Here is a 22024-nt window from a genome sequence, read left to right on the forward strand (position 1 = left end):
GTAGTAGACTCGAGAGCTCATCAGTGAAATAGTGTTAGATTTTAAAGGCCAGAAATTATATAGTAAAATCTTTGAAAATCAGAACCTATGTAAGGCAAAACCTGTCAGAGAAGGAAAACTCACCGGGCGATTATGAGGTAGAATTCTTAACAGAGAGCAATAGAAAAGTGGTAAGACTGCGCCCTGCCAAAGGCAGAAAACTTGCGCGACCTGGAAAACAAGGCAGGCCCTTTGAATTCTGCCTGTCACAGTTTTCACTGTAATATGGACTACATTGATTGGAAAAATATTCCTAGAAGTTGATCAACCTGAGAGTTAACTGAGTTGAGGTTTTCAGCTGGCTGTAACTGCTAAAGATGCATTTTGTCTTCACAATAATCTACAAAAGAGCCTGTGTGCTTCACTCACATTTTTATGTAATTAGCTAGTTATTGTTTTTTTTTCCAAAATAAAGAGAAGAGATCTGATGTACTACAGTTTTAAGTAAAATGGTATATCTTAGGTAAGTAAAATGGTTTATACCAGCTTAAAGCTCATGGTCCTTTTTTCCAAGCCCAGTGTTTTTTTTCAAGACTTGACTCAGTTTCATCCCATTGGCTTACTAAGTAAACACAAAAGTCTTGAATAAAATATATTAAATAAAGTACTAAGGTGGAATGGTTTAGGAGGTAATGTGAACAGTAGACTGAGGGAAGAAAACATTCCAGGCTTCAAAAAAAAATGACAAATAACCAATAATTAATGTATTAATTAAAAATTATAAACCCCCTTTCCATTAGACACTATTCTATTTTCAAGGTTATAAAACAAGAATCTTAAAACAAGAGATAATCAGATTGCAGTGATTGGTTATAATTAACTTAATAAATGTTAACAAGTTTGGGAAAATTCATCGTTTTTCCATTATCACACCTAGGGTTGTGGAAATAGCTTGGTTAACAGAGTTGAAATCCATAACTTGTGAAAATCTTGAAAATTTAGGTGAAAACTTTGAGTCTCAATTTTTTAGCCTCTAATGAGAAGTGGGGATGTAAACACCTTATTTTAAAACAAAAGAATAAGAATATGATAAAGGAACAATTTATGCTGGCGGTAATGTAATTCAATCATACTAATATAATCCTGAATTTACAATCAACACCCATGCAAGCAGCAGTCAAGAAATCAAAAGTTGTTTTGGATTGGGAAAATTTGATGCAAAAGACCTCTTTAAAATGTTAAAGAACAAAGAGGTCACTTGATGGACTAAAGAGCCCCTGGCCCACACCATGCATGGTGTTTTCAATCACCTCGTATGCGTGTGAGAGCTTGATGATGAATAAGCAAGACTGAAGAAGAGTTGACACCTTTGATTTATGGTGTTGGCAAAGAATATTGGATATAAAATGGACTGCAAAAAGAACAAACAAATCTGACTTGGAAGAAGTACAGGTAGAATGCTCCTTAGAGGCAAGGATGGAAAGACTTTGTCTTACATACTTTGGACAGGTTATCAGGAGGGACCAGTCTCTGGAGAAGGACATCATGCTCGGTAGAGTAGAGGATCAGCGAAAGACAGGAAGATGCTCAATGAGACAGACTGACACAGTGGCTGGAACAATGCTCTCAAGTACAACAGTTATGAGGATGCTGAGGACCAGGCAGTGTTTCTTTGTGTTGTACATAGAGTTGCCATGAGTAGGGACTGATTTGGTGGCATATAACAACAGCGTCAATATAATCCTTAAGGAGCCCTGGTGGCAACAGTTAAGTCCTTCATTGCTAACTGAAAGTTCAGCAATTCAAATTCACCCAGCGGCTCCACTGGAGAAAGACTTGATGATCTGCTTCCAGAAAGATTACAGCCAAGAAAAACCTTTGGGACATTTCCATCTGTCGCATGGGGTTGCTATGATTTGCAATCGACATCACGGCACCCAACAACAGCAATACAATCTCTAGGATAATCCTGAGAAGACTTCTCCAAAGAAGTGACATTTGAGCTGAGTCCTAAATAGTTAGAAGGAGAAACTATGTAAAGAACATTCTAGGAAGATGAAAGAGCAAAAGAAGATCCTTGAGGTTTGCATTCTTAAAAACCTAAAGAACTGATTGCTTTGTGGGGAGGATGTTTTAGTCAATGATATTGGAAATAAAGGAAGGGGCCAAGTTACATAGCAGTTTTCAAGTCCTGGAAATAAATTCAGGTTATTCCAAGTACAATGGGAATCCATGAAAGTGCTTTTAGCATGGCAGTAAAATAATGGAATTTACACGTCTTAAATATCCACACTGTTTTTTTCCTGTACACAATGTATTGTAGTGGAACAAGACTATTACAGTCATCCCAGAAATAAGAGGATAGGCTGGACTGAGAAGTTAGCCATAGAGATGACGAAAATGAGCATATTTTAAAAGTTCCAGCATAGTGAGTAGTGTGCATGCAGCTGCTAGTATGTCTGCTCCTGAGAGCATGAAAATTGGTTCCAGAATGTAGCAAATAAACCCCCTCTCGCTCCACTGACCTGATCTCTCCCCTCCGCAGAGCAGGGCTGCCAGTGACCAGAAATCATGATTAGGGCAATGCTCTAGGGCTTGTTCAGATAGCTGGAGGGAATGAATGGTAAGAGGATGAGACATGGTTGTAGGGATTTATTTTGATAATGACGCTTCCATTGTAACCCTAATGAGAAAAATATGGATATCATGGAACAATAGGAAATAAAATGTTTTGGGTTAAATGGATTATATGTCTCGAGGTTATGCATTAATAAATGTTAAATAAAATTGGAGCCCTGTTGGTATAACGGTTAGGAGCTCTTGCAGTTAACCAAAACGTATGTATTGATTTGGCTGGGCCATGATTCCCAGTACTGTGTGATTTTCTACCATTTTGTCATCTGATGTGATTTTTCTGTGTGTTGTAAATCCTACCTCTGACATTAATGAGATGGGATAGGCGGCAGTTATGTTAGCAAAGCAGGGCTCATCCACAAGATTAGGGTGTAGTTTGAGTCAATGTCTTTTGATATAAAAGAGAGAATTGAGCAGAGATGAGAGGGGACCTCATACCACCAGGAGAGCAGCCACAGGAGCAGAGCACGTCCTTGGGACCCAGGGCTCCTGCACTGAAAGCCTAGTCCAGGGAAAGATTGATGACAAGAACCTTCATCCAGAGCCAGCAGAGGAAGTGTTCCCCTGTAGCTGACATCCTGAATTTGGACTTTTAGATTACGTGCGGGAATAAACTATTTGTTAAACCCATCCACTTGTGGTATTTCTGTTACAGCAGCACTACGTGACTAAGATAACAGTTTTTTAAAAAGACACACAAATATCCAATAATTATAGATAAATATGCTCAACAATAGTTATTAGAGGAATGCAAATTAAAATCACAATGAGGTACCACAGCACATTCATCAGAATAGGAAAAACAATTAAAAATTCTAACAATGCCAAGTGCTGGCAAAGGGTTGGGGCTACTGACAGTCTCATACACCTGGACAGCTGGAGTGTAAAAGGATATAATCACTCTGAAAAACACTTTAACTCATTCTCAAAAGGCTAAACATATACCTACAATATGACCCAACCATTCTACTCCTCAGTTTTTGTCCAAAAAGAAATGAAAACATATTTCACACTAAAAATTATACATGAATATACATAACAACTGTATTCATAATAACCAAAACTTCAAAATAACACAAATGTCTATCAACAGATGAATGAATAAACAAATCATGGTATATGTATCCAATGGAATTCCATTCTGCAATAAAGTGGAATTAACTACATTTATATACAAAACAGCATAAATATTAAAAATCATACTGAGCAAAGGATTCCAGACATAAAGTACATTCTTATTGTAAATGAACTCTTACAGAAATATGATCAGTGACCTTCTCTAGGGAAGAATGTATGAAAGGAATAGATTGCAAAAGTGCACAAGGAAGCTTTTGGGAATGATGTAAATGTTCTGTATCTTGACTGTGGAAATGGTTTTACAAGGGAGTACATCCGTCAAATTTCATCAAATAGATTTTAAAAGATGTATTTTATTTTATGTATGTTATTCCTCAATAAAGTTTCTAAAATAAGAATAAAGTCGTACTGACATATGGCAATAACATGTTACCAGAAACAAATATATCTAATAAATCTATTAGAATGCATGAATATGTATTATGAATGGAAGCCCTGGTGGCATAGTGGTTAAGTGCTACGGATGCTAACCAAATGACGGGCAGTTTGAATCTACCAGGCACTCCCTGGAAACTCTATGGGGCAATTCTACTCTGTCCTATAGGGTCGCTGTGAGTCGGAATGGACTCATTGGCAGTGGGTTGGTACTAAGAATAATTACCCTATTTATGAAAATTTTCATGTTTAAATTTTATCTAAGTGTCATACAGATATACATTATTTTTATTTCTTAGCACACTATTATGCTTTTGAAACTAGCTTTTAAGTATAATAATATAATAAAGTATAACTAAATTCTCAGAACTCTCTAGGTCAGAAGAATAGATTATATGATGCTCCTACTGATACTTTTCCACTACTCTCCTGTCACTTTGTTATAGTGTGATGCCTTGCATGTTGCTGTCATGCTGAAAGTTATGCAACAGCTTTTTCAAATTCCAGCAGGGTCACCCAAGATGGGCAGGTTTCAGCAGACTTCCAAACTAAGACTAGGAAGAAGGTCCCGATGATCAACTTCTGAAAAAACAAAGGCCAGTGAAAAACCTTATGAACAGCAGCAGAATATTGTCTGATATAGTGCCAGAAGATAGGCCTCTCATGTTCGAAGGGACACAAAATACGACTGGGGAAGTGTTGCCTCTTCAAAGTGGGGTTGACTTTTTAATGGAGTAGAGCTTTCAGGGCCTTCATTTGCAGATGTGGCATGGCTCAAAGTGAGAAGAAACAGCTGCAAACATCTAGTAATTATCAGAGAGTTGAACATACAGGGCATGAATGTCAGAAAATTGGAAGCTGTCAAAAATGAAATGCAATGCATAAAGATTGATACCATAGGCATTAGAGAGCTGAAATGAAATGGAATTGACCATTCAGAATCTGACAACCATATGGTCTACTATGTCAGGAATGACAAATTGAAGAGAAATGGCATTATATTCACCGTCAAAAAGAACATGCCAAGATCTATCCTGAAGTACAACGCTGTGAGTGATAGGATAATATCCATACGCCTACAAAGAAGTCCAGTGAATATAAAAATTATTCAAATTAAATCACCAAACACTAATGCTAAAGATGAAGATATTGAATATCTTTAACAACTTTTGCAGTCTGAAATTGATCAAACCTACAATCATGATGTGATTGGAATGTGAAATATGGAAAAAAAGAAAGAAGGATCAGTAGTTGGAAAATATGGCCTTTGTGATAGAGATAATGGCAGAGACTCCATGGTGGAATTTTTAAGACCAAAGAGTTATTCCTTGCAAATATCCTTTTTTCTACAAAACAAACAGTGACTATACACATGGGCCTAACCAGATGGAATAGGCAGGCATCAAATAGACTACACGTATAGAAAGAGAGGGTGGAGAAACTCAATATCATCAGCATAAGACTAGGAGGTGATTGTAAAACAGGCTGTCAATTGCTTATATGCAAGTTCGAGTAGAAGCTGAAGAAAATTAAAACAAGTTCACGAGGACCAAAGTACAAACTTAAATATATCCCGCCTGAATTTAGAGACTACCCCAACAATAGGCTTGAAGCACTGAACACTAATGACCAAACAGCAGACGAGTGGTGTAATGACATGAAGGATATCATACATGAATAAGTCATTAAGAAGATAGGAAAGAAAAATAAATAAATAAAACAGACCAATGGATGTCAGAAAGACTCTGATACTTGTTCTTGAACTTAGAGTAGCAAAACAAATGGAAAAATAAATAAATAAATAATGAAGTAAAAGAGCTGAACAGAAGATTTCAGAGTGGCTCCAGAAGACAAAATAAAGTACTCTAATGAAACATGCCCATTCCAAAGAATAATGACCAAACAGAATGCAGAAATTGAATGATTTTGAGGACACCACATGTGAAGAAAGCAAGAGGTCATTAAAAAGACAGGAAGAAAAGAAAAGACCAAAATGGATGTCAGAAGGGACTCTGAAACTTGCTCTTGAACATCAAGTAGCTAAAGCAAGAGGAAGAAATGATGAAGTAAAAGAGCTGAACAGAAGATTTCAAAGGATGGCTGGAGAAGACAAAGTAAAATATTATAATGACATGTGCAAAGACTAGGAGTTAGAAAAACCAAAGGGAAAAACATGTTTGGCATTTCTCAATCTGAAAGAACTGAAGAAAAAATTCAATTCAGAATTTATCTCACATACTTTGGACATTGTATAAGGAGGAATCAGTCCTTGGAAAAGGACATCAAAACAGAGGGTCATCAAAAAGAAGAAGACACTCAACCAGATGGATTGATACTGTGACTGCAACAATGGGCTCAAGCATAACGACAATCATAAGGATGGTACAGGACCAGGCAGTGTCTCGTTCTGTTGTACACAGAGTTGCTATGAGTCAGAACTGAATCAAGACTCCTAACAACAACATTTAGATGAGACCAAGAAAAAAGACAAGATAGTGGAGCCAAGATCCCAAATGAAAAATGACAAATTTCTCATTCCAGGCAAGTGGCCTTAAGAGTCTCCCCAGCTAATCAGTGACAGCTGTGGGTTTGTCAAGCCAAAGGGAAGGGTGCTTCAACATATTCTACCCTGGTTTCACCACAATGTAGTGAGCTTGGAGTGGCATACGAGTTACCTTATCTGATCATTGTTCTATGGATCTGAAGGTGTCGATTCAGACCTAATATAGAGAACTATGTGACAATGAATAATCATAGACTTTGCACAGAGTGAACCCTATAGGACTGGGGAACTAGCTTCAATATGTGAGAGAAAGGGTGAAACACCTAGTTAGTGACCAAAAGTGAAAATTTTGGCAGAGTCTGACCAGACATTCCCCAAACTTATTTCCTTTCCTTGAGCACCCAATTAAGTAATATTCCCTAGCTCCTTCCTATTTAAATTGTGCTGTGGAATTAGTTTCTACGCTGGCATGTGGGTAAATGTGATGCACCTTGCATATACTATGTGTTTAATTATTGTTGACTGAAAGCTGAAGATCCAGCAGGGGCTACAAAGAACACCTCACCACCACCACCATTGTCTTTGGTAATTATGATTTATAAGGACACTATAGGACACTCTAAATTCAAGACTGTAAACTTTACGGGAGCAGTCTGCCTCATCTTTATCCCATGCAAAGAACACCTAGGGAACAAAAAGTGGAACTGGAGGAAGGAAAGAACTGAAGAAGAACTGACACCTTTGAACTGTGGTGTTGGTGAAGAATACTGAATAAGTCATGGACTCCCAAAAGAACAAACAAACCTGTTTTGAAGAAATACAGCCAAAACGCCCCTTAGAAGCAAGAATGGGAGACTAAGTCTCAAACACTTTGGACATGTCATCAGGAGGGATCAGTCCTGGAGAAGGACATCGTACTCGGTAAAGCAGAAGGTCAGTGAAAAAGAGGAAGACCCTCAACAGGATGAATTGTCACAGTAGCTGCTGCAATGGGCTCAAGCATGAAAATGATCGTGAGAACGACACAGGACTGGGCAGTGTTTCATACTGTTGTACATGGGATTGCTGTGAGTCAGAACTGACTCGACGGCACCACCACCAACAACAATAAATAAAAAAGACAAAAATATGAACTGAAAATTTATAACCATACTGACTACTATGGTTTGTTAGTACTTGACTAACGAAGAAGATAAAAACTTTAAAAATAATGATATGATTTTCAGAGATCATGTAAGTGGTATACTTAGGAACAGGACATTCATCTCTTTTTCAGTACCAATAAAATATTTATAAAAATTGTTCATGCTCGTTCTCTGACAAAGATAATTTCAATAAATTCCAAAAACCACTAATTAAAAATAAATTAGCAAAAGTTTAAATACCTAAAAAATGCAACAATTTTGGAAAAACATTTAGTAAATCTTAAAAGAACAATGTAGGTATATTCAAACTAGTGTGAATAAAATTGGTATGTTAAATTTTTAGGGATCTTGCCATATAAATCTAATGAAGAAAACACAAAGTTCAAATATTGTCCAAGCATTGATCAAATTTCCTACCCATAAAAGTTTTATTACTAAACATAAAAGAAAATGAACACAGTTGTATTGCTTCCTCCATTTTGATTATTGGAGAGTATTTACCAGAATCCATATGGTGTAACCACATAAGGCTTTTATTTAAAGGCAAAAGATACTGTGCAGTGAGGAAAAGAAAATAAAGCATTGAAAGCCTGATACGTAATTAGCAAAAGGAACTCCCCAGGGTCCTTTTTTGCATACACAAAGCTGCACTTTTGCTTGAGACTAAAATCTGTGCAAGGAATCTTTGTTTCACGTGAAGTTCAGACAGCAAAGCAGGTTGGGATTGGGGTTTGGTTTTCTCTTGGTCATGTAATCAAGTGAGGTTTGTCAAGCCAGCTAGCACAGTTGAAAATCATCTGTAAAGAAATCCCAGGATATTTTCAAACCTTACCAAAAAACCAAACCCATTGCATCGTCTATTCCAAATCATAGTGAACCCATAGGACAGAGTGGAACTGCACCACAGAGTTTCCAAGTAGCACCAGGTGGGTTTGAACTGTTGACATTTGGGTTAGTAGACAAGCTCTTAACCACTGTGCAACAATATAATAAAGTCCATTTATTTTACCTTAGCTAAGAGTTTAAAAAAAAAAAAAAAAGCTAGATATCCAGAGATAAGGATAGAGCTTTCCCAGTACAGGCGTCTATCACCTCTGTTTCCATAACGGTACTGACTACGTTCAGTGACCTGTGAAACCACTGCATTAACTTCCCAGTGCTGTGTAACAAACAGCCAACAAACGTTGCAGCTTAAAATGACATAAATTTACTATCTCACAGCTTCTGTAAGTTCAGAGTCTGGTAAGACATGGTTGGTTTCTCTGCTTACAGTCTTAAAGGTGAAATGAAAGTGTCCCATGGGCTGAGTTCTCGCCTGAAGAATTTTAGGAAGAATACCTGATTCTAAGCTCCTTGAGGTTGTTGATGGAATCCAATTTCTTGTAGTTGTAGGACTGAAGTCCTGTTTCCTTAAGAGATGTCAGCTAGAGGTTACTATCAGCTCCTAGAAGCCATTCACAGTCCATGCCATGTGACCCTTTCCATCTTTCTCACTTTGAATCTCTGATTTCCTCTGTCTTTGAACTCTGGGCCCAGATTTAAAGGAATTCTGTGATCAGGCCTGTTCCACCGGGTGATTTCCCTAATCTAAAGTCAACTGATTTGAGACTCTAACTATATCTGCAAAATCTTTTCACACAACATCTGGATTAATGTTTGAATAACTGAAGGAAGGGATGTGTGCACTGTGGGGCAGAAGTCTTGGAGGCCATCTTAGAATTTTACCTACCACAGTTACAAAATTAATACAAAAATTAGGGAAAAATGATTAAAAATATATGAAAGCAAAAATTGAATAAGATAATAAAAAATGGAGTCAGTAAAAGCTGATGGAGCAGTCCTTTGAAAACAGAGCTAAGTAACTATGCAAGTTGTACTGAGGAGCGGGGGGACGAAACAAACATGGTCATTACTAGGAATAACAGAGAAAACGTGACCTCAGATTCAAGTGATTTTTTCACATTATAGAAAGTTGTTTGCATGAAACTTGGCTAAATCTGTAAATAACAGAACCGAAAGCACTGTATTCTAAGAAAATATCAATTTCACAAATACATAAACATATACATGTATACATACAGATATAATTTTAGTGGAAACAATTGTAACCATGACAAAAGTATTGCATTCCATTGCTCAATATTTTAAAATCTATTAATTCAAATTAGTTCAAGAATATGCTATTTAATCTTCACTATGAGTCAGGTGCCACTTCAGGGGCACAATATATTTTATCACAAGAATAAATCAAAGAAAATAGTGAAGGTGATTTGAAAAAATTAGCTTATTTTCTTATAAAAAATAGTAAACTCCCCAAATTGATCACAATCTCAAAGTAATATAAAGGACTGCTCTCCTATGCTATTTTCCTCATCTTTTGACAATAAAAGAAATGCCTAACTCTGTGTTTTATAAGGATTTGTTTTTTACTTTCCATTTCAATTTTATATTAAACACATCTTACATTGTCTGTAAATGTTTTGGAAGCAAAGTGGGGTAGTGGCAGCTGTAATAAAATTGTAGCTTCTGAAGATAAGGGGGTCTAACTAGCTTAATGAATTTGTGATAGAAGCCTTCTACTTTCAGCCAGGATGGAGGAACATGGCCTAATTTATGTCAAGATAAAAACGTTTTAAAATCCAGAAACTTATATGAAACGATAGCTATCAATACATTAGATAAAAACCAAAGAAGGACAATACTATATACCGTTTCTAGGAAAATTTTGCCTAACCCCAGGTCACAACAATTTTCTCCTATGTTTTCTTCTAGAAATTTTAGAGTTTTAGGCTTTATATTTAGGTCAATGATCGCAATTTGTTAATTTTTATTATTTTTTCTCTAAAATTTTAAAAACAATTTATTATTCCAATTGACTTAGATGTACCCTGAAACCATGGTCCCCAAACCCCCACTCAGCTACGCTGGTCTTCAAAGCATTCAGTTTATTCAGGAAGCTTCTTTGCTTTGGTTTAGTCCAGTTGTAATTTTTATTTTTATAATGGTACGAGGGATGGATCTACGTTCATTTTTCAAAAGAGAAATATAATCATTCCAGCACAAATTATTGAAACTTATCCTTTCTCTACTGAATTGACTCTGCAATTTTGTTGAAAACCAATTAAGCATATTATGTTGACTTATTTCTGAATTTTATAATCGGTTCCATAGTACATTGATGAATACTCTAAGAAAATATAAATTACAATAAAATTGCAGGAAACATAGGAGGCATATTTCTATAGGCAGTCAAGGATAGAAGAGATAATCAAATCTGGGGAGTTAGTCCTAGAAAAAAAAAATAGAAAAAATGGCTCAAATAACATTTGGTACCAAATTAGACTATAAGAGTGAATACAGGAATCTCAATTGTGTCTAATAAACTATTTTTATACTGATTATAAAACTTTGTTGGAAGAGAGTTGTACTCTGTAGTTATGATTGTTCCTTTCATATACAGTATTGCAGATTTAAATCGCTTCTATTTGACACAGTCTAGACGTATACCTTGATACAGTTTATACCTATGCTGTTCATGACAAAACATAATTAATTAGTTCTCCAGCCAGGGTTTTGTTAGTTTATTTATTTTTTAAGGTTGATCACAGTAAATAAAGCATGGACTTATAATGGTGAGAGAAGCCTAGGTTTGCTATATTGCAAGGTACAAGTAGCAGAATTAAGAGAGAAATATTAAAAAATTGGAGCTAAGAAAGGGCCTCAAATACACAACTTTGATGGTGAATTGTCTCCACTGAATAAGTGGTATTGCTCTGTCTAGGGCATTCTTGCTCTCTGCCAAGATCTGTTTGGGACTGGGACCTGAATTCCACAGAGGAGCAACAGGAAAGTATAGCTTTAGCCTGAGTTTCTAGAAAAACAAATTAGAATGGGAGGCTAACAGAGGTATCAATTAAATATTGAAGTGACCTATCAGAAAAGAAATACAATTATAATAGAAAAAAATACAATTATAATAGGAGGGATATTTTTATTTAAGGAGAACTGGTTGGTTTGAAAGCACCTGTATTCTGGAAGAGATGTTAGTTTCAGTTAGGAGGGGAAAAAATCTTATTAAAGCAAAAGTTTATTACAAAATATATATATATGTATTTAAATCTTTGGACTTAAACAGTTCTACTGAGGGAAAAAAAGCAACTATAATCAAATCTAGAGAGTAAGTATGACATTTTCTCTGTTGATATGATTTTTGTGTTGGTATTTTATATTTATTTTAAGACACTATAAAGAATCACAGTTCAACAAAAACATTAAAAGCAATCCTAAGCTAAAAAATGGACACTCAAACCGCAAATTTGGGTTTCTCACTTTCCTAATTATGAAGTTAACTAAAAACAAAATTGATACTAAAACAATTTGAGTGTCATAAAACTCAATATCATGCAGCATGTTTAATGATAGAAATAAATCAGGTAAATTGCCAGAAGGTTTATTTGGAGTAAGTCACTTATAAGCAAAATGCTAGTTTACCTTTATTTATATATGCTTCTATGACTCACTACCCAATACCATGCTTACTATTTTAATGGAGAGTCAAATCTCTGATTTTTTTTTCTCAAACATTTAATTCCCTAGAAATATGCCCCTATTTAGAATGGTAGAATTAAATAATAATAATAAAAATAATAATTCACAAGCATGGGACTTCTTATTAAAAAAAAAAAAATTCCACGTGCCATGGTTCTTTCTAACTTAAAAGAAATACTAAAAAGTTTTAAGTTAACACTTCAATTTTCTTGAGAAATTTGAGAAAGAAAACTTGTCTTAAAGGATTCAGGGGCGATGTCCAGTGTTTCTACTTAGAGCTGCTATCAGACCGGGTAAAGCCCTAACCAATGGACATCGGGCACATAAGGAAAAATGATAGAGACATAAAAGTGGGCTCTTTTGGTCGGACTCCTTTTTGTGTAATAAATAGCGCTGGAAACCCTTTTCTTTATTTATATCTGAATAGATATTTTATTGTGTCTAATGAAATTACGAGTTTAGTTAGAACTTCTTAATGTTCTCTCAATGTAAATAATGATTTCTTACAGTATACTACATTACATTCAGAATAATAGTTTAAAAATATTACGTGACTTACATTCTGTTAGTTTAATACAGGGGAACACTGTGGAATACGAAAACTTGGCCCTGTGTTATGGGAAGTTGTTGGATTAGGGGACGATAAGATACAAGCAAAAAGTCTCCTAAAACCAGTAGTGAGTGTCAGTGAGTGACACACAGTTCAGAAGTCAAAGAGTAGAGACTGAGATCACACTGAAACTTATCTCTAAGAGATTCATGGGAGTCATCTCACGTGGTGAGTAAAATCATTTTACTTTTATTTATTTTCCATAACTTGACTTTGATGATCAGGTAACATGTGTAATATTATACAAATACATAAGATACATAATTGAGACCCACACGTGGAAACCACATTTGGTCTCATATCAGTCTCTCTCTGTATAGTTTTATTACATTACATTACTTAGAAAGACATTTTATATAGACATGTGGAAGTAGAGAGAAAAATGACTTTATGGCAAACAGAAAAACTTGGTAAATATCAGATGCAAAAATAAAGCATATTCAAGTGTCAATGTCAAAAGTAGTAGGGATGGAAGAATGTTTCATGTAAGAGAACAGTGAATAATTTGAATACGTAACAATCTTGCTCAACAATTATATGATACATGTCTTATTCTGGAGAGTCCTTAATTACAAATATGATCATAATTACAGAATATAACAATGCCATATAATAAACTAAATAAATTTTAGGTAAGCTCTTTATAACTTCTCCTTCGTTCTCATAACTCTATGGCAGATATTTAGGTCCATAGATTTTTTTTTTTTAAACTAAAGAATTATTTTAAATATTTAAATTATGGCCCAGGTCAACTAAACCTATAAGTGTTGGAAACCTAATTCAAACCTACGATTAGAAAAAGAACCTGAGGGGGGAGTTGAAATTCCAGCATGCGTGTGAAGTAGCAACATGTATGCAAACTCTTTTGGTATGTGTTTCTTCACCTAAAAAATAACATGAGAACATTAACACTTATTTGAGAAATAAAGGAGAAAATGTTTTGGTAATCACTTGACCTACACAGCAGTAACTCAGCTAAAACGAGTCTCCTTTCTGTTTTCCCAGATGCTATCTACTGCTATGATGGAATTATTTGCCTTCTTTCTTTAATTCCTGTGTTATTCACCTAGATCTCAATACCTGGAAAAGGTATTGAATCTCTGCATGTCTTCTAACTCACTATCAAAATATACTTGCTCACATGGTCTTATTAAACTGAATATTCTCTGCTATTTGTCTTTTTGGAAATGATATAACACTTGTATTTTATAATAGTTTACACTGTCAATTTTGATTTCCCTGTGCTTCATTTCAGACATGTCATTGAAATGATAAATTTTATGAGAATATCTAATGATAGATAGCAAGGCATTTAAAAATAAACTTGGCAGAGTTCCTGAAATGATGTCAAAAATGCATGGTAAATGAAATATCTTGAAATATAATACCTGATCAATTGATATCTATTTTATTTTGGTAAATACACTAAACTGGAACACAGTTTCAAACCAAAGTGGACACACAAAGAGTAAGAGCTATAGTTATACAAGGAAGAGAAGGCACACACCGTACCTGCAAAAGACTTCGTGGAACAGTTGAGGCATTATGGAAAAATCCAATTCAAAATTTAACGGGAACAATCCACCAGGGAAAGGTGTGACATGTAAAGGCTCTGTCACAAGATTTTGTTTGTTAATATGACGAGTAAAAGAGATTCATTTTGCTATGCCCGGAAACAGACAAAAAATGAAAATGCATAAATCGAGAGCCCATCACTTCCATGCAGACACAAGCCTAGTATTAAATAATAATTATGATGAGATATGAATTTAATGGGCTCAAGCATAGCAACAATTGTGAGCCTGGCTAAGGGCCAGGCAGTGTTTCGTTCTGTGGTACATGAGGTCACTATGGGTCAGAACCAACTTGACGGCACTTGACAACACCATCATGAATTTTGCATACATCCTTTACTGTTCTTTGATCTGGGAGTTCTGCTGTAATTATCTTGTGGATAAAAAATTGTATATGCTAATACTACACACCTCACTAGTCTGTAGAATTGGAAAACAGATCAAAAAGATAATTAATTTCAGTATTTTCACAGATGGAACACCAAAAACACCTACCAGATGTAAATCTCACTTCCTTGGTGGAATTTTATCTTTTAGGATTCTCTGATATTCCTCATCTTCAAATGTTTCTTTTTGGGATATTTTTCTTTGCTTATGTGATTATCTTGATGGGCAATGGAATGATCATTCTCATAACAAGGGTTGACAAGGCTCTTCAGACTCCCATGTATTTTTTCCTGGCAAATTTTTCCTTCTTGGAAATTTGTTATGTGTCAATCACTATTCCCAAAATGCTCATGAACCTTTGGACTCAGAAAAGAAACATTTCTTTGTTTGAATGTGCTACACAAATGTGTTTTTTCCTTATACTGGGAGGTACGGAGTGTATGCTCCTGGCAGTGATGGCCTATGATTGCTATGTGGCCATTTGTAACCCTCTGCAGTACCCTCTAGTCATGAATCACAGGGTGTGTATCCAGTTGGTGGCTGGCTCCTGGATCACTGGAATCCCACTTCAGATAGGGCAAAGATATGAAACTTTCTCTCTGCCTTTTTGTGGATCTAACCAAATCAACCACTTCTTCTGTGACATCCCCCCAATATTCAAGCTGGCCTGTGGGGACACCTATGTGAATGAGATGTCACTCTGCATACTTGTTGTGTTGTTTATCACAGTTCCATTTCTGTTGATACTTGGCTCCTACGGCAAAGTCATCTCCACCATCCTGAAGTTGCCATCAGCCACAAGTCAAGCCAAAGCCTTCTCCACCTGCTCATCTCATCTTATGGTTGTGGCTTTATTTTTTGGGTCAGGAATCATTACATGTTTTCAACCCAAATCCAAACACTCTTCTGGAACAGACAGGTTTCTCTCTCTTTTCTATACCATTGTTGTTCCAATGTTTAACCCCATGATATACACTCTGAGGAATAAGGACGTTATGGTGGCATAGAGAAAATTGCTACCTTAATGTGTAGTCACATTAGCCACTAATGTAAACTTATTACATCTTTTCTCATTTAATTCTGCTGTTTTATAATCAGAAATTAACTTTTAATTTGATATCCTGCCTTAGCACAGATCGATTATCTTTATTCATTCCTGACCTTGTCATTTTATATCAGACTTTCTGATATCAGGGTTCTATCCACAATGGTTGCATTGCAATTAAGAATTTAATTATTTTGACAAATTTCATATACAGGGAACTAGTTTATCACTCCAACAAATTAACCGTGGTTTCAGACTGTTTATTGAATAATGTTGTCTCTCATATCTAGTTATTAATTTCACAATACCTTTTTCCCTAAAAATCATTTGCCTTTACATAGCTTTTGTTTTTGTTGAATGTTTCCCTTATGTGATCATTGTTTACTTTTTTTTTTCATAGAGATATCTGCTGGTAAAGAGTATTGTATATAGTAACCTTTGGAAAATATTGTTGAAATTATGTTTTTAGACATTTTACTCACTCAACACATTGAAGTTACCTCTTTAAGATTTTCTATACAAAGCTAAACTAAAACCAAACACATTTCTGCTGTGTCAATTCTGACTCATAGCAACCCTATAAGAGGCTAGAGCTGCCCCATAGGGTTTCCAAGGAGCGGCTGGTGGATTCAAACCATCAACCTTTGGTTTAGCTGCCAAGCTTTTGACCACTGAGCCGCCAAGCCTCCTTTAGAAAACACATAAGAAATAATTCAAAATGTAAACTTCACGGAACAATACTGTACTGTTTGGTGGATGTGGTAATTATTCTTTGAAGTGTTTAAATCACTTAAAATTATAAACTCAGACTTGAAACAAGAATCAGATAAGATAGGAAGTATATTAAGCCATGACTTTCTCCATTATATGACTTTATTAGACTATATTTACAAACCCTAAACCTGTTGTTGTCGAGTTGATTTCAACTCATACCAACTCTACAGCACAGAGTAGAACTGTCCCATGGGGTTTCCAAGGAGTGGCTGGTGGATTTGAACTGCAGGCCTTCTGGTTAGCACCTTAGCTCTTAACCACTGTGCTTCCAGGGCTCCAATAATATATACATAAATACATATATATACATATACATTTAATCAGAGCCCCAGTGGCACAGTGGTTAAGTACATGTGTGTGTTATATATATAAAATCTGTATTCTATATTATTAATTATAAATGGTAATTATAAATGATATTTGACTATAAATGTATGTATGTGTACATATGCCTGTATGTATATATATATGCATACATAAATATACATATAATTGTAATTATAACTATAAATAGAAATAGAAACGTGACTGTGACTGTAACTATAAAACTAACTATAACTATTAAAAAAACTATAAAACTGTAGTTATGGTTTTATAAAAAACAAAAAAAATTTTTTTGTTTTTATAAAACTATAACTATAACAATAACTATAACTTACTGTAATAACTATAACTAACTATAACAACTATAACTATAACAATAACTACAACTACAACTATAACTATAACCAGAACAACTATTACTATAACTAAACTATAACTATAAAACTATAACTGTAACTATAAAACCATAAGTATAACTATAAGTATAAAAGTATAAATATAACTAACTATAACTATAACAATAACTGTAACTATAACAATAACTATAAAACTATAATTATAACTAACTATAAAACTATAACTATAAAACTAACTATAACTAACTATAAAACTCTAACTCTAACAACTATAAAAGTATAACTATAAAACTCTAACTATAAAACTATAACGACTATACAGCTGTAATATATGAGGAAGAATATGTCATGGATTGGAGGAAAAATCATTAATGGCCTGTGTTATGCAAATGACACAACCTTAAGGATGGCCCAGGACCAGCAATGTGTTGTTCTGTTGTACATAGTGTCGTTGAGAGTCAGAACTGACTCGATGGTTCAACAACAACAAAGAGCACACCTACCATTGATTTAGTTTATCATATGACATTGTTATATCTGTAATTATGATCACATTTGCGATTAAGGAATTTCCTTAACACCTTCCCCTAGCTACAGCCTTAGGAACAAAGATATCATGGAAACAATTAGTAAGTTAAATAATCATCACCAAACTGATTTTTGCATTCAATATAATCCAAATTAATATTTGTTCATTTATGCCTTTTTTCCAAACACATTTCATATACATTGTTTACTTTTTTTTGAGTGTAGTCTGAGTCAATTGTTGGTATTGTTGGTGTTAGCTGTCATTGAATCAAAACACAACTCATGACAAATTCATGTGTCACAGCGTAGGACTGTGCACCACAAGGTTTTATTGGTGATAATCTTTACAGAAGCAGATATCCAGACCTTTCTTTGGCAAAGACACTGTATGAGTTTGATCTGCCAACCTTTCCACTAGCAGCTGATTGCAAAACACTTGTGCTATCCAGATTCCTTCTTAAGTCAATTGAACACTGCCTATTCTATGATTTTCAGTTTTTTGCACACTTTACAATCATCTCTGACTTAATATAGAAATAATGCATTCTGATTGACTTGCTGTTAGGTAGGTCAGAAAAATAGATTTTAAAAACTTCCCATTGAATACTGTATCAGTCAGGATGGAGAAGCAGAAGTCTATGTTTAGGGACTCAATACTGATATCATTGTTTGACTTTAAGTTGTGCTTAATAATAAAAGAACTGCAAACACTTATCATAACTGTCTTTATTGTATCCTCACAACTAACTCTTCTGATTTGGAAATTGTATAGAGCACAATTTTCTACTTGCCCTGAACAACTTTGTTTTATTTCAAGTAATAGAAAAGTTGAGCTTTGCATTATGAAAATATCATCAGATTCTTAAGGAGGAAAATTTATAAAATATTAGCTACTGTCTATATGTATCATTTTTTGAATAACAATGTAATATAGTTCAATTAAGTGTTGAAAAATAATGCTGTATATCGAGAAAAAGTTCACTTTACTTCTTCAAGACTTATGTTCAAAACACAGTGATATGAAAATCAAGATTAATACAAGGTACTTTTAGATGGGAAACCCTGGTAGTGTAGTAGTTAAGTGCTGTGGCTGTTAACCAAGAGGTCAGCAGTTCAAATCCACCAGACCTGCTCTCACCTGTAAACCTATTCCTCCCATCTATCTTGTCCATATCAATAAATGACTTCCACATTTACTCAGCTGCATAAATGAAGGTATAAAAGTTATTTGTTATTATATCACCTCTCACAAATATCTGTAAATATCTACAAAATATAGCCAATTTTAATTTATTTTTCCTTTGTGCAATCATTGTCAATAAGTTGTTCTTAAGCAATTATCACTGAAGGAAACTACTTGTCTCATTTTTAAACCTTCTATATAGGGTCACTATGAGTTGGAATCGACTTGATGGCACTAGGTTTGGTTTTTGGTTTTTTGATATAAGCTATTAGGAAACCCTGGTGGTGTAGTGGTTAAGAGTTTGGCTGCTTACTGAAAAGTTGGCAGTTTGAACCTACCAGGCCTCCTTGGAAACATTATGGGGCAGTTCTACTCTGTCCTTTAGGGTTGCTATGAGTCAGAATCCACTCAATGGCAACAGGGTATAGAGATAGGCTATTAATCCAAGATTATATATAGGGATTTTTAAAACATAGAGAATTTATGTCACTTCTCTTTACAACTAGCCAATAGCTTTATACTACTTTAAGGACAAAAAATCTAACTCTTTGCAAAATTGAGAAAATGCCAAACTCTCTGGCTTTATCTTTTTTGAATTAAAATATAATGTAGGAGGAGGTGGAGCAAGATGGGGAAGTGAATGGATGCTCCCATTTACTCCCCCAGCAACTAACACACTGAATAATGAATAAAAACAATCACGGACTGAGCTCTCAGAACTCCAGAAGACAGATGAGGTATTGGAGAGTAGGGGTAGATCTACAAGCAGGAAAGAGGAGGAGCAGGGATGGAACAGGAGCTGGGATAACTTACCTGCTATCATCAGGAGCACTTGCTCATTGCAGCCATTTTATACAGGGCTCGGCAACACTCCAAACAGGGAACACAGAAAGGAAGCTAATCTTAGGAGGCTGTACCCCAATTTTTTTAAAGTGGCACAAATTGGCCATGAGAGTTCCTGGGAAAACCAATTGGGAGGCTTCGGAGGGAGGCTGTGACACTGCAAGAGATTGTTGTTACATTTTTCTGAGGCCCATGGCAGATGAACACTAGCACCAGGAGGAACTGTATGGGTAGAAGGGTGAGGAGAATACTTCACATAACAGGCAATGAAGAGGGAAACTGCTGGCTCCCTGCCCACAGTGGGATGATACTGTGGGAGAGACTATGCAGGGGAACCCATCAGAAAAGACACAGAGGGCCTCCCAGCTTTGTCACACAAAAACTGAGTCCCACCTCTTATGTTGTCATCTATGACCAGTAATCACTCACTTTTCCATGCCTACATAATGAATTCCAAAGATCAAGCATTCAATACTCCTGTTTACATACTGGAAATAACCTAAGGATGAGTGTCCTTAGTGGTTATCAGGAAAAGACACCAAACTCTCTGCCACTGGGTTGATTGTAACTCATAAGGAACCTATACATAGATCAAGAGGTAGTCATTCAAGCAGAACAATGGCATACTGCATGGTTTAAAGTCAAGAAAGGAGTGCATTAGGGTTGTATCCTTTCACCATACTTATTCAATCTGTATGCTGAGCAAATAATCTGAGAAGCTGGACACTGTGAAGATGAATGGGGCTTCATGATTGGAAGAAGATTCATTAACAACCTACTATATGCAGATGGCACAATTTTGCTTGCTGAATGTGAAGAGGACTTGAAGCACTTAGTGATGAAGATAACAGACTCCAGCCTGCAGTATGGGTTACATCTCAACATAAAGAAAACAAAAATCCTCCCAACTGGACCAATAAGCAAATTATGATAAACTGAGAAAATATTGAAGTTGTCAAGGATTTCATTTTACTTGGATTCACAATCAACACTCATGGAAGCAGCAATAAAGAAATTAAATAAAGCATTGCATTGAACAACTCTCTTTTTTCTTTAAAGTGAAAAAAGCAAATATGTCACTTTAAGGACTAAGGTGCACTGACCCAAGGTATGGTGTTTTCAATCACCTTATAGGCTTGTGAAAGCTGGGCAGTGAATAAGGAAGATTGAAGAAGAGCTGATGTTTTTGAATTATGGCGTTGGCAAAGAATGAACAAATCTGTCTTGGAAAAATTACAGCCAGAATGCTCCTTAGAAGTGAGGATGTCAAGAGTTTGTCTCACAAGCTTTGGACATGTTATCAGGAGGAACCAGTACTTGTAGAAGGACATCATGATTGGTAAAGTGGAGGGTCAGCAAAGGAGAAGAAGACCCTCAAAGAGATGGATTGGCAACTCTGCCAGAACCTGCATAAGGCAGAAGCCTGTCAATAAAGGAAAGCTCACTGGGTGTTTATGAGGTAGGATTCTTAATAGAGAGCAATAGAAAAGTGGTAAACACTCTGTCAAAAGTGGAAAACTTTCGAGATCTGGAAAAGCATGTCTGATGCATTAAGATCTGGGCCTCAAAGGTTTCAGTGAATATAAAGCAAAGCAAGACCAAATAGCCAAGAGGTTTTTGAAAAATAAATCATGGTGAAAGCTAAGATAAATTAAAATAAGCTATAATATTTTAAAACCATATTATTGATAATAATAAACAGGCAGAGATAAGAACTCCTTAGGGGAAAAATGTTTATTCAATGCCTGATGTATAAACACTATACAAAGGCCAAAGAACAGTGGAACACCTCTACATTCCTTAAACCTAAATTAGTTCCATGGAGATTAAATGTAAACAATAATTAAACACGAATTATTAGAAAAAATATAGCTTTCTTAAAACCATTAAGATTTCTTATAATCTTGTAATTGTTAATATCTTTACAATCACAAAAGCACAGTTTGAATTTGCATTCTTGATATATTGATATCTACTGTTTTGATTATATAACATATTTGATATTTATATAAAACTTTGTTTTTATATTTGCTGATATTTTATAACATATAAATGTCATTTATACTGCTAAATGACAGT

General features: G+C 35.2%; 1 protein-coding gene across 1 annotated transcript; it reads left to right on the forward strand.

The window, feature by feature from the left end:
• The first annotated feature begins 15052 nt into the window (after positions 1-15052).
• Positions 15053-16557, forward strand: LOC100659308 (olfactory receptor 10AG1-like). Its single transcript, XM_064274196.1, has one exon. The coding sequence runs from the start codon at positions 15069-15071 to the stop codon at positions 15897-15899; it is 831 nt and encodes a 276-aa protein (XP_064130266.1). The 5' UTR covers positions 15053-15068; the 3' UTR covers positions 15900-16557.
• Positions 16558-22024: the final 5467 nt, after the last annotated feature.

Source organism: Loxodonta africana, chromosome 22 (genome assembly GCF_030014295.1).
Source record: "Loxodonta africana isolate mLoxAfr1 chromosome 22, mLoxAfr1.hap2, whole genome shotgun sequence".
Lineage (NCBI taxonomy): Eukaryota > Metazoa > Chordata > Mammalia > Proboscidea > Elephantidae > Loxodonta > Loxodonta africana.